This window comes from Morone saxatilis, unplaced genomic scaffold, assembly GCF_004916995.1.
Source record: "Morone saxatilis isolate NCDOM2014 unplaced genomic scaffold, NCSU_SB_2.0 Contig15, whole genome shotgun sequence".
Taxonomy (NCBI): domain Eukaryota; kingdom Metazoa; phylum Chordata; class Actinopteri; family Moronidae; genus Morone; species Morone saxatilis.
This window is the reverse complement of record NW_023339707.1, coordinates 18,618,418-18,630,986: the sequence shown is the minus strand read 5'-3', so window position 1 is coordinate 18,630,986 and position 12,569 is coordinate 18,618,418. Positions and strand designations below refer to the sequence as shown.

Here is a 12,569-nt window from a genome sequence, read left to right as displayed (position 1 = left end):
TCTAACATAGAGGGATTATGATTGTCTACACGAGTGAGTCAAATTTAATGGATGTAGCACACAACAGATATGTAGCCAGGTTACGTAGTAAGTACTTTCCCACAATCCTGGAAGAGGTTGTCACTTTCCAGCCAGGGAGCTGTTGCTTTCCTTGTAGACTTGATTTGTAGTCAGATATGAATGTGAGTCCATTACAGTATTGTTTTATTTAAAACCAAAAGGAATTAGCTCTTAAATGTGTGGTGTTTTTCATTGTTTATTCAAGTTTGCTAAGTGCAGTGTTGAAAACAGCTCAATATGTATATGAGCGTTGTGAAGACTTTTGTGTTCATTTTTCTTCCCTCTGTTCTGTTCTTTTTTTATCTCCCAGGATCCCCTTTTAGACTGGGGCTAGGAAAATAGGAACGGATACAGTGGGTACCAAGGGGAAAGCTGTGGAGGTTAAGGTATACTAACCTAAGAAACAAAATAATTAGTGATATCTATAACAGAAAGGTAATGGTCCCTCAACTTGCACCTTACAGTAGATAACAAAACCCAAGTAAGAACAGATGGTCGAACTCTGATTCGCACCGTCATAAGAACTTTGAGGTTTAAAATAGGCTGAATCTGCGCTCAGAAATGAATGTTTTGAGACATTAGCGTCACATAAATACTGCTGTTTCAAAACAAAATTAATAACCACCTTAGAGGTAACCCAGAGGTTTGACCATTTTATTGACCATACAAGTTCACTTAATCAGTGCTTACTGCGAAACAATACCAGTGGTTGGGCATGTAGACCAAAGATTTTACTCTAGCTATTGTAAAAAACTGTTTTTGATGTCATACTTGGTTCACCTGGAACAATTATTATTATATTTATATTACTTATCTATTATTCATATTATTATTATTCATTATTAGTTATTATTATCTATTAGTACAACCAATCAGCCTTGTCATATACCCACATTTAGCAATTAAAAGCTATTGAATACTGACAACAGGAACATGATCCTTTAACAATAAATGATATCAATAATAATAAATAGCATAAATAAGCATAATAAGTATATGATAACAAATAACACTCACAGAATTTTCTTTTCTGAATTTATGAGTACTTTTGATCTTTCAAGTACATTTGGCTAATAATGTACCATTTACTTAAGTCACATTTTCAATGCAGGACCTTTACTTATAAGGGAGTATTTTTATATTGCAATATTGCTATCACTTACTGCAGTATTGCTACTAAAATAAAGGATATGATATACATTGGAAAATTCCTTCACTCAGGGAGTCGTGGGCCCTGGAACCTTTATTATATTACATCTCCGAACTCCCTGAAGTATTCCTGTCTGTTTGAGCTATGAAGTGAATTTAAAAATGGCCATAAACAACAAAAATTCTCGAGTGCAGCACCCGATATTTCAAATCATTAAACACCACAACTTCTTTACTGTCACAAGATAAAATCACATCATGTGTCATAATGGCTGCACATGGCCTCTGTTTGCTATTTTTAAAACCTGTTGGAATGAGGAGCAGAAAATCATAAAGTCTTTACATAAGTGTCCCCAAGCATACATTTGAAGCCATCTGTTGATCTGCTGGAATAGTAGGCTACTTTACATATAAATGTAAAACTGATTGGGCAATAGAAGCTGAAATGGTGATTGGTTATGAAATGCCATCTGCTCTTGCAGCTTGAGGGTAGAAGTAGGGACATTTACTCACTTCCTTACATTGTCACCTCACATGTTCTAATTCTGAACTGTTTACTGTGTGCAACAAGTCAGGTGATTGTCCACTTTCAAATATACAAGATTTTCATAATTCTGTATGATCTCATGACACAGAAAAAGGAAGAGAATTCAGATACAATAACTTTGACAAGGGCGCCCTCTAAAGGCGATAACAGTCTTTAGGAAAATTTGAAGGAATGAAAATAATCCAGCCTAATGAAAAACATTGAACCGCTAGAGGGCAGTATATGTCCATGATTGGATTTAATTGAGACACAATAAACAGTTTTAAAGCAACATGCATAAGAAAAGTCATGAAGAACTCATTGTGCCATTGTTATTTTATTATTTACACGGAAATTATGTTTTAGCCTGTAACCCTCTGTGAAAATAAGGGAAATAAAGTCTAAATCTGGGGGTCTTGTTGTGTCAGGGACCTCTTCATCTACAGTCCAGGCATTGCCAAACTAGTTCACAAGCTCATTGTAAGTCAAGTCAATTTTATTTAGCCTGATATCACAAACCAAGTTTGCCTACAACCAGCATACAGCACCTTCTATCCTTAGATTCTCGATTCAGGAGGGAGGAAACCATCCCTCAAAACTCTTAACAGGGAAAAAACTGGAAGAAACCACAGGAAGAGACAACAGAGGAGCAATCCATCATCCAGGATTGGACAGACGTGCATACAGAATAGAAATTAGCGAATTACAGTACAGAAAATCAGGATGACAGTATAATAAGTGGACAGACTACACAAACACACAAGAGGCAAAACAAAAGCACACTATTCACACCTTACACACAGAGATAGAGAGACAAGAAGACAACAAGGGGTCTCACAAAACAGACGTAAGACATATAAATTAATCTGTCAGTGATGTGCTGAGTGATTTGCCAAACATGAAACAGCTCTTTTTGCTATTGTCTGCTAATAACTTCATCGTGCATGTTTTAATGGTAAAAAAAACAAATGTTTACTGTATTAATTTACATAACAAAGGAAGCGATCGCTTCATGCATGCCTCCATTTAACAGCAGCAGAGAGTCAGCGAGTACGTCCACTAAGAGAGTCGAGACGTGCAGAGAATGTCATCTAGTGTCCTAGATGAGGTTTATCAATATTTTAAATATCGATCTGACCAGTGGTTGCAGATAGAAAACTAAATTGAACCCATTCTCTCAGATAAAGTAATTGGGCCTGAAATGTCATCTTATTGGCCCTCAGTGGCCAATAAGGAGCAACATCCTCGTAACTGTCAGGTATCGCGGTTTCAAACAGCAAGTTAAAGGAAAATACAGATGTAGCTCAGGTTTTTTTCCCTGAGTGCGTGACTGTACTGCATGCTTACATTATCCACAGACCCCTTGCTCATTGACTGGCCTTGTTGCCATAATTTCATTAGATAATCAATATCCGTCAAATCAACATTTGTAGCTATCATTTCTAATATAAATTATGCTACATTGTTCGTACTGAATACATTGATTCAAATATTAATTTTCCGGGAACCGGTTATTAAACAAAGTGGTACAAAGAAAGTATTGGCACAAAACCAGGACACAATTAGTTTACATTGATGGATTACAGCAGAGAGGCCCAAACGTTTGTAACACAGAGCTAAAACTGCTACATATTACATGGCATGGTCTGCTATTGACAGGCACTTCAAATGTTTCATTCATTAGGATGTCCTTGGACAAGTGGTTCAGGTTCAAAAGAAGGGAAAAAATGAATGAAATCTGACTATAATCCTGCTGCTCATTAATTTTATTTTTGTGCTTTTTATTTAAACCATTTTCCATTGTATCCAAAAGGCTGAATTCATCCTGGTTGAAGTGGACTGAAACACAGAGAGGTGATATTTCTTTCCTAATACATTAGCGTAACATAAACCCAAGAAAACTCCCCCTGGTGACGAAGAATCCTCTCATCTTATGTAGCCATTTTATCATCCGCCAAACAATTTTAGGTTTTGTGAAGGTTTTCTTTTGTGCCCAAGGACATGGATCAAAGTAAGGTGCTACAGTACATCTCCTGCTTAAATGAATGATCTTGAAAGGGATAATAAAATAGAGACTCAGAAATGGGAGCTGGTACTAGTAGTCTGAAGAGATAATTATACTTGTGAATTAATTTGAAATGCAAAAATGTAGTCTGCTATAAAGTAACATTAGGTCTCCTGTTATTACATCTCCTGTTATTAGTATGTTTTCCCTGTAAAAGAGAATAAACAGCATTTTCAGTCACTTTTCTGTGCGTGTTTGTGTTTATTTTCACCCATGTGTGTGTGTATACATGTATATATATATATGTATATGGTATATGTTTCGAGATGAATCTCTTGCCAGAACATATCTTGTGTGACACAGATAATGGGTCAATTTTAAAGCATCTGTTCCATTTAGCAACTGATGACTGCAAGAAAGCATGCGTCAAAAGCTTTAAAACTAAATCTTTATTGCCATCGCTCAACAAACTCCCATCTGATCTCTTTATTGTGACATATGACTGATGATCGTGAACATGTGCTACGTACAACCCAGGGCCTTCATTTATTCATCAAACAGAAAACAGTAATAAAGTGAAGGATAAAAGTAAAAATCCTACTCACAAACGTAAGAATAAAAGCTGTTTATCAATTTTCTTATGACTTCAAAAGAGGTGTCACGGTGGAATTCTGGATGACTGCAGTACAGAAACAGAGCTGATCACATTCTGAGACATGTTTTGATGGATTGTACAAATATCAGTCATGAAGATGAATAATATGCCAGCGGAAGAAAAAATTATAATTAAGAATAGAGTAGGTTTAGATAAAATTAGATTTGAACATTTGGTAGGATGTTACACCACACTCTCCTCTTCTTTTATATTTATCAACAGAAACAAAACTGACGTTCATTTTGTTTGCAGTAACTATCCATGCATCATCATGGTCTTCACTTGTCAATGCAGTACTGACTTCTTTCCTCTAACGTACCTCATGCACCAACAGCAGAATGCATTTCAGGTATGAGTTTGGTTTTCTTTTTGGCTCTACAACAAATTGATATGTGAAATTCAACAATCAAATTAATATATAGGGATTAAAGGTTTGGTGTCCAATATAGGAATCGTTATGTTTTTGTTACCTTAGAATGAGCCGCTTATATCTACAGACGCCATGGGTTGCCTTCCATGGAGTCTGACATGTTGAACCAATGTTACAGTAGTGGTCAATGTAGTTTCCCCATCACGCTTGGAAGGGGAGGGTGAAGTGAGAGAGTTGCTGTCTTCAACTACACCGCTAGATGACCTTTAAATCATATAAAAACCAGATGAAATGGAAACATGAAAGATTGCACACAAATAAAATAAGGATAAATCTAGGTGGGGAAAGGCCCCAACTGCTCCAGTGGTCAACAGGTCAGACTATGGTTGTACGGGGAAGCTTCCAGGTGTGAATGGTTGTAACTGTGTGAATGTTATCAGGAAGTTCCTGCAAAAGAGAGCTGAACTCCATGGACAAATAAAGGTGAAACATATTGTAAATCCTTGTTTCTGATTGGTTATTCATACATGTGATTAATTATGTGATCACTTGAAAGTTTCCTTTTACACTTCTTTTTCACGGTCGTTGACCAGGCTTTATAGCCATGACAAAGGAGAGGGAGATGTGATAAGAGAACCTTTTTACTCCTAAATTGTGTCTTTAGACCATTATTATCTGTAATAGGTTTGATGAATGCAGGCCAAGGTCTCAGGAAAATGCTCTGGTTTTTCCACTGGCAATGAAAACCACTCTGTTCTTGATCTTAAATTATTCTTGGAAGTACGCTTAGTCACTGTAACTAAGAATGAGTTGAGTGTTGAAGGAAGATACTGTAAGCCATGCAGCATTCGTAGTTGCCGCTTGGAGGCAGTGACACACTAGACATAATGTGCCTCCTATGTTTGCCCAGCTGTAGCTTGTTTGCCACCATTACCCCCCAACTCCCCACCTCCCCATCCTCTTTACTACTGCCACTACTGATCTGAGTATGAGATGGAGGTACAGTGATGATGAATAACAATTAAGATCTTTCTGAACAGATACCAAAGAAGAGGCCAATATCAATATGAGATTTTTATATGCTAAGTCTTTCATCGTTCACTTCAAATGTTGACAGAGCACGCTGTAGCACGGCTCAAACAACACAATAATTAAACACTTACTTCAAACTGATATGTGAGCAAATAAATTGGATACTGACACACACTCACACACACACAAAGGACAAAATAATCACATCCATTCTGCTGAATTCTCTGCAGGAAAGTCATTAATGGTTTTAAATGAGGACGAGCTGCCACTGATACAACTGATCTGTGTGTGAAATGGAATTAGGTGGCTGAGGATGACAAGTGGAATCTTTTATAGCCAATACTCATTGCTCATTGTGCCAGTGTAAATGATGCTTTTTTGTCTGCTGTTCGGTGGTTAACAAATGACACTGACAGCTCATATTTTCTATTCCCCACTGACATACAATACATTTAACTGATATTATCATCTATATAATCACTGGTACACAATCTTCTCATCGCGGCTGATATCTTAAAGCAGTAACCATAGAGAGTATCCACAGGTGAAGAAACTGAGTACATTTACTAAAGTATTGCAATACTTGAGTATTTCCATTTTATGCTGTTTTACACTTCTACTTCACTACAGTTTAACAGGTAAATGTAGCTTCACTTTGATCAGCTACAACCTTAAAATGAAATTTGCATGCATTAATATAATAACGCAATAGTTTTATATATGAAATAATGTAACCCTAAAGGATACGACACACACGTATAAGACTATTTCTTTCTTCTAGTGGTGGAATTCACTTTTTTCTCAAGTAGCTTGTAGGTACATTCACATTTTCCATTTTTTGCAACTTATTTTATTTTAATACAAAACATAAGATCAGGTTGTGATGAAGTGTCCAGTCATATATTGTATAAATATTAAATTAGCTCCACCTTAATCCACTACAACAGTAAAATGCTACTTACACATTTACCCATCAGTATTAATTATCCGGTAATATGTATTTTATTACGTATACTTATAACTCTTCTTTAAATGGAGTACAGAAAAAGGGATTCTTTTCATTTCATCAGCCATTTGCCTCCTGTCCTTACTTGGCCATTTCCTTTTCATTTCCTTGCGGTCTTGACTTATTTGTATTATTCGGAAACAGCCCTGTGTTGTGTTTGCTGGTAAAGCAGAATAATGACTAGAGGTTTATCTGATCTTTTGGTCACTTGGGTGCAGCAGAAACATGCTGTAAACACAACAAATGACGTATGAAATTTATATGGTGAATTTGTTAGCAAAGGTATAGGATAAACATTAGCATTTGTTTGGTGTTGTGTTTGTGTCCACTTCATAAATATCTAATGAATAAAGTCAAATCTTCACTCTTTTTCTAAATGCTCCAATATGTTTTGTTTTTTGCCAACTTTAAAACAGGTTTGTATCATTATGACGGGTAGTCTATGCAAACGGACAATGTTTACTTTCCCTCCATGTTACCTGCACCCACAGCTCCCTGCTCATATGTTGGCAAAAGTCCAAAGGATCCAACTGTCCGTGGAGGTAGGCATACAAAATTGCAGAAGTGCAATCTGTAGGATCGAGAAAGGCAAAAGGGTTTCTTTTGCTGGCAAATGAGCTGGGAGCATGGAGGGAAAGCAGACATTGTTCATTTGCATATACGCTGGTTGAAAATAGGCAAATTTCCCCTTAAAAGCTTCTGCTGGCTGAGGGGAACTGCAGACTGATAATACTCTGTGGATTCATCACTACAAGCAACACTTTTCCTATTAAATATTTAATCACTGTATTCTCGGATTGTGGTATTGCTTTTTCTTACATAGAGGATCAGAATACTACTTCATACTGTGAATATCTACGGCTCATCTGATCAGTTATATCATCCCTGAGTGCCACATTTGTACCCACCCCCTCTATCCCTCCCTTCCCACGCACACACACAAATATCACCAAAACTTCTAACAATCGATCAGAACTGCTGACGCTCCCCCTCCCAGTGCCTCGTGTTGGTCTCTGAGCAATTAGCCTGCTTGCATCCCAGTGAGTACACAGCACATACGTAGCTAATCTCGCTCCCCTTTCACTGTCTCTTTCCTTTATCGATTCTTTTATCTCCCGTTGAACACGTTCCTTCTCTTTTTCCTCAGAGTTTGACTGTCTGACACATATAACCGGAGGTGTGACAGGTTTTTACAGCTCTTACACTAATTCCCTTTATTTGCCTGTAAAGGGCTATTGTTGGGAAGTCAGTAATGGATGTCTGTGTCTGAATCTGTCAAGTCTTTGTATGTGTGCATGTGTGCAGGAATGTATGTGGTGTGTGCGGTAGGTAGGTGTAGGTGTGTGTCACAAAGATGTGTCTTTTACAGCGCTGTCGTAAAAAATAGACATTCATCTCCCCAGAGGGAGCAGCCATTTCTGTTTCACAAGCAAAAAGGTTTCCGGACTTTAGAGATTACAGCTTCATGGCAGCATATAGTATCAACAGTGCATGTCTGTACAGTGTGAGCTTCTTTATATGGTGTCCTTCTGTATGTGTGCAGATTATCTTTATTCAATAAACAGGGTATACACTGTGACCACAAATAGAAAATGCTGTACAACATCCTATAAATACCTGATGTGAAAGTTTATAATGTTCACTTTTTGTTCACAAGGTGTCAGAGAGCTGCTGATTCAACTTGAAGTTTCTGGTGTTGTACTGGATTACATCATTTTGTGTTTTTGCTCCTCCACCTAAAAAAAGCACTTTACAATTCAGTGTAGTCCACTGCAAGAACCCCACAAACCTTCGCCTCTGTTGGAGATTACACAAAAGGTAGCATTTATTGAGACTTTCCTCCCAAGAAAGATGACAACATCAGCCGCTTCAGCAAAGGCCCCAAAACCAATATTTGTTCACCGAAGGAATAATGAGCAAAGTGAGAAGAGCCACAAAGTCTGCAGAGGGAGGAGGTCGGGCTGAATGGATAAGTTAACAAAATGTAAAAACAACAAAATGATGTTTTGGTCCAGATCAGAAATGCAAAGAATGTCTTGTCAATTAATTTAGGGGACTGTATTTATTAGAGATGATGAGATGATTAATCTATCGAATGAAGATGAGTCTGCAACTATTTTGAGAATTGGTTAGGCTAATCGCTTAATTTTCAAGCAATAATGTGAAGATTTGACTCTGTTCTGTATCATTGTATCTTTGGGTTTTCAACTGTTTGTTTGAGAAAACTTTGCACAAATATTCAGACTATTAACGTACAATAGAGATTTTGTGTCTTCTCCTGTTATGCAGGTGAAAATGTTATTTTACTGTGTCAGTAACAACTGAGAAACTTATCCAAATACCAGATTTGCCTGTCAAAAACCTGCTTTAATCTTCCTTTCAGCTTCGTTTTGTTGACTCTGTCTCCATTTTTCTAGTGGGTGCAAGATAAATCCCTGGACCTACCCGCTCCAGCCCGCAGCAAAGTCAAAACTGCCTGTTCCCGCAAGATTTGTGTAATCCCAATGCAGTCCTCTATTATAGACCACATGATTAATCTAAACATCAGAAAAAATAGATTAGCCAGATTAAAAGGTTGCATTGTGAGTTCAGTGAGTGCAAGTCATGATACGGTATACGGTACAAAAACAAGGTGTTGTGGTGTGTGTTTGTGTGTGTGTGTGTGTGTGTGTGCTGTGAAGCTACAGAGAGAGATAGATCTGTTTAGTGAAACAGTCGAGCCTGTGGTTAATGCCCATCCTTTAAATTATAGAAATAAGGCTCAGCCTAAACCCAGCAGGAATCTTTATTCACAATATAACTTAATGAATTGGAAAGAACTGAAGATGGACTGCATTTAGTTTGAAAACTTAGCACAAAGTAATCAATGCGTCTTGTTGTGTTTTTTTTTTAACTCGCAGCCAAAAGACTAATGACACAGTTGCCATCCAGCAGTTGAGTAAACACGACTGAGCCTCCCTGCTGGCTGCTGCACGCGGTGACCTGGGAATGAAGGAGCACAGTCGTGCTGACTCGGTGAATCTGAACACCACAGAGGCTGGCTTGTCACAGTGCCAACCATTCGATTTGTTTAGAGACACAATATGGCCATCTTGGCTGTGTGCTGGAAAAGACGCCAGGGGAGCGGGTACTTGCCAGCCAACTTTCTCTTGTCGCTCTTTCTCTCTTATTTTTCACTGTGAGACCACACTCTGCAGGGAGCATTTGAAGAAGGAAATGTGCTTTCATGGAAGATTCAAAGCCGTGATCAAACATGCAGTGTGTGTGAAATAATTCAACATTTTGACACTTTCATTGTCTTCTGCTTGATTTATGACTTTCAGGCTCATAATATATTCATGTTGCTGTTTAATTATTATTATTATTTTTTTTTTTACAGTTATCCTAACTATGATTGTTTTTATACACATTATTTTACTGCTTAATGCAAAATATTTTAATGAATAAGCTTCTCACAAATAAACCTATTTGAATTATTTCTGCTCTGACAAATAAAAGCCATTATCATTTTTACATAATGACTGCATTAATCGCTCTGATAACAGTGTTATCATGAGCTTGATCTGTCATCCTTCTCTTCACTGCAACAATAGCAGCTAATAGCAACTGTCAGAAGAATACGACATCCACATTAATGTAGAAGTAATAATTGAGTTTAATCAAAACTTGTATTTCTCATGTTCTGAGAGCTGTACACTGCACAGCAACGGAAATAAAAGATGACATGTAGCCATTTATTATTAGTCGGTAATGATTCAGGAGCAGATTGGGTAGCCTATGTTTGTCTTAAAAGATAAGGCTGTGTTAGTCTATAGTTTTCCTATTGTCAACAAATCTCCATGAAAAGATCAAAACCAACAATGTGTTGTCCGTCTGTTAAAACTTTCCAAATCTCCCATCTGTCTGCACTTAGCTCCAAACAAATTCATTCCTACAGAGGATGTTAAAAATGGGGCACAAATGTAAAGTTGTATTGTTATAAAGGCTAAGTAGTTTCCTAAAACAGCTGGACAATGCAGGTTTTTTTTAATCAAATGTTACTCAAACAGGAGTAAATTGTCAATTTGTTGGGGACTATTTTCAGCCACGTATTAATACACATTTGCCAGCCAGACAGTGTATGTGTGATTGCCTCAACAATGTAATTAAATGCATGTACAAAGATTTGCTCATTTATGTTTCTTTCATACTGCAGGTTTTACACACACACAGTGGCATGTTTTATTCAAACTCTCCTAACCCTTGTTATTATTTTATTGTGTACTGCTCTTGCCCCTCCTCATCCTTTGTGCTGAAATATTTCTACACTTATATCATAAAACACATTTTGCCAGTTACCCTTAGTATCCCACCATACCTCACTGTCAACAGCTTTCACTGGGACTATTTTCTACTGCACAAATGGTTCAAGTGAATCCTGTCCACAGAGACGTCTGGAGATTATCCAGAGTACCCGGAACATCACTTCTGGAAAGACACATTGCTGTTGAGTTTCTCAAATGTCATTTTGTGATGCTTTGAGCACCACAAACCAAATTGCACACACCTCCACATATTGGAGCTTTGACAGAAGTCTCAGCAGAGGATATCTCGAAACTACCTGGCTGGCTAGATACAGTTAAGAATAAGTGGGAAAATGTGATTAAGGTGAACTGACCCTTTACATGTTTTCCAGTAATTATTTTCAGATCTATATATTTCCTTAAAATGGCTGAATTAAAAAAAGATATTTGATTGGACTGACTAATGTATATGCTTATTTGAATACTGCTGTGCATTACCAGACATAATGAGAAGTGATTGCATGTCATTATTAAGCGCACGCCAAGGTTTCCGTGACGCTTTAATATTAGATTTAATTTCGTCAAATAGGACAAAAGAGTGAATGAATCCATTAAAGTTGGAATGGAAACCTTTGTGTCCATCCATATGATGGAAAAATATGATGCCCACATTAGATAGACAGTATATCATCTCATCAGGTCAGTAGAAAAATGGAGCCTTATGAAATGTGAGGCATTTGTGCATTCATAATATCATTAATAGAAGAGTCCTGTTATTATTAGATGCAAGTAATCAGTGGTACATTTACTCAAGCACTGTACTTAGGTACAATATTGTACTTTTCACTTCAGTGCATTTATGTGACCGCATAACTTTCTGATTCATATTTTACGTACAAAATATTGGCTAAGTCTATAACATACAACAATACATAAAGATTAAACCCCTGGTTCCCAATCATTTAAAGGTGTAGGAATTAGTGGCATGTAGCAGTGAAGTTGCAGATTACAACTAACTGAACACTGCTCGCGTCTGTATTTGACGACCTTGGAATGNNTACGGTGGCTGCAAAACTCGCAAAAAATGCAAAAGACCCCATCTACAGCCAGTGTTTGGTTTGTCCGTTCAGGGCTATGACAGTTCAACATGGTGGACATCTGTAGATAAGAACGTCTCATTCTAAGGTAACAAAAACATAACACCTCTTATATTCAGGTGATGATACACTAATGAAAACATACCTATGAATATTATATTACATTTCTCCTAAATGTTACACATCTTTAATTTGTGAGCCCTTATAAAAGAACAGTGTCTAGTTAGAGAGACACTGAGAGACCCATGTCACATGTTTTTGTTAACAGTTTCCACCAGTTTTTTAATTGGTTATGAAACAGTCCTCTATATATGACCTACATAAACAAACGGTAAGAAGACTGATTTGTTCTATGTACTTCTTCCCTTTATTGCACACTACTGGGT

At 37.2% G+C, this 12,569-nt stretch overlaps 1 protein-coding gene across 1 annotated transcript in view; it reads left to right on the top strand.

The window, feature by feature from the left end:
• The window catches only part of kcnk15 (potassium channel, subfamily K, member 15), a 1,603-nt gene extending 1,201 nt beyond the window's left edge, over positions 1–402 (top strand). Inside the window, exon 3 of the mRNA XM_035655938.1 lies at positions 371–402. Coding sequence (XP_035511831.1) covers positions 371–402 — 32 coding nt within the window. The remainder of the gene's footprint in view (positions 1–370) is intronic.
• Positions 403–12,569: the final 12,167 nt, after the last annotated feature.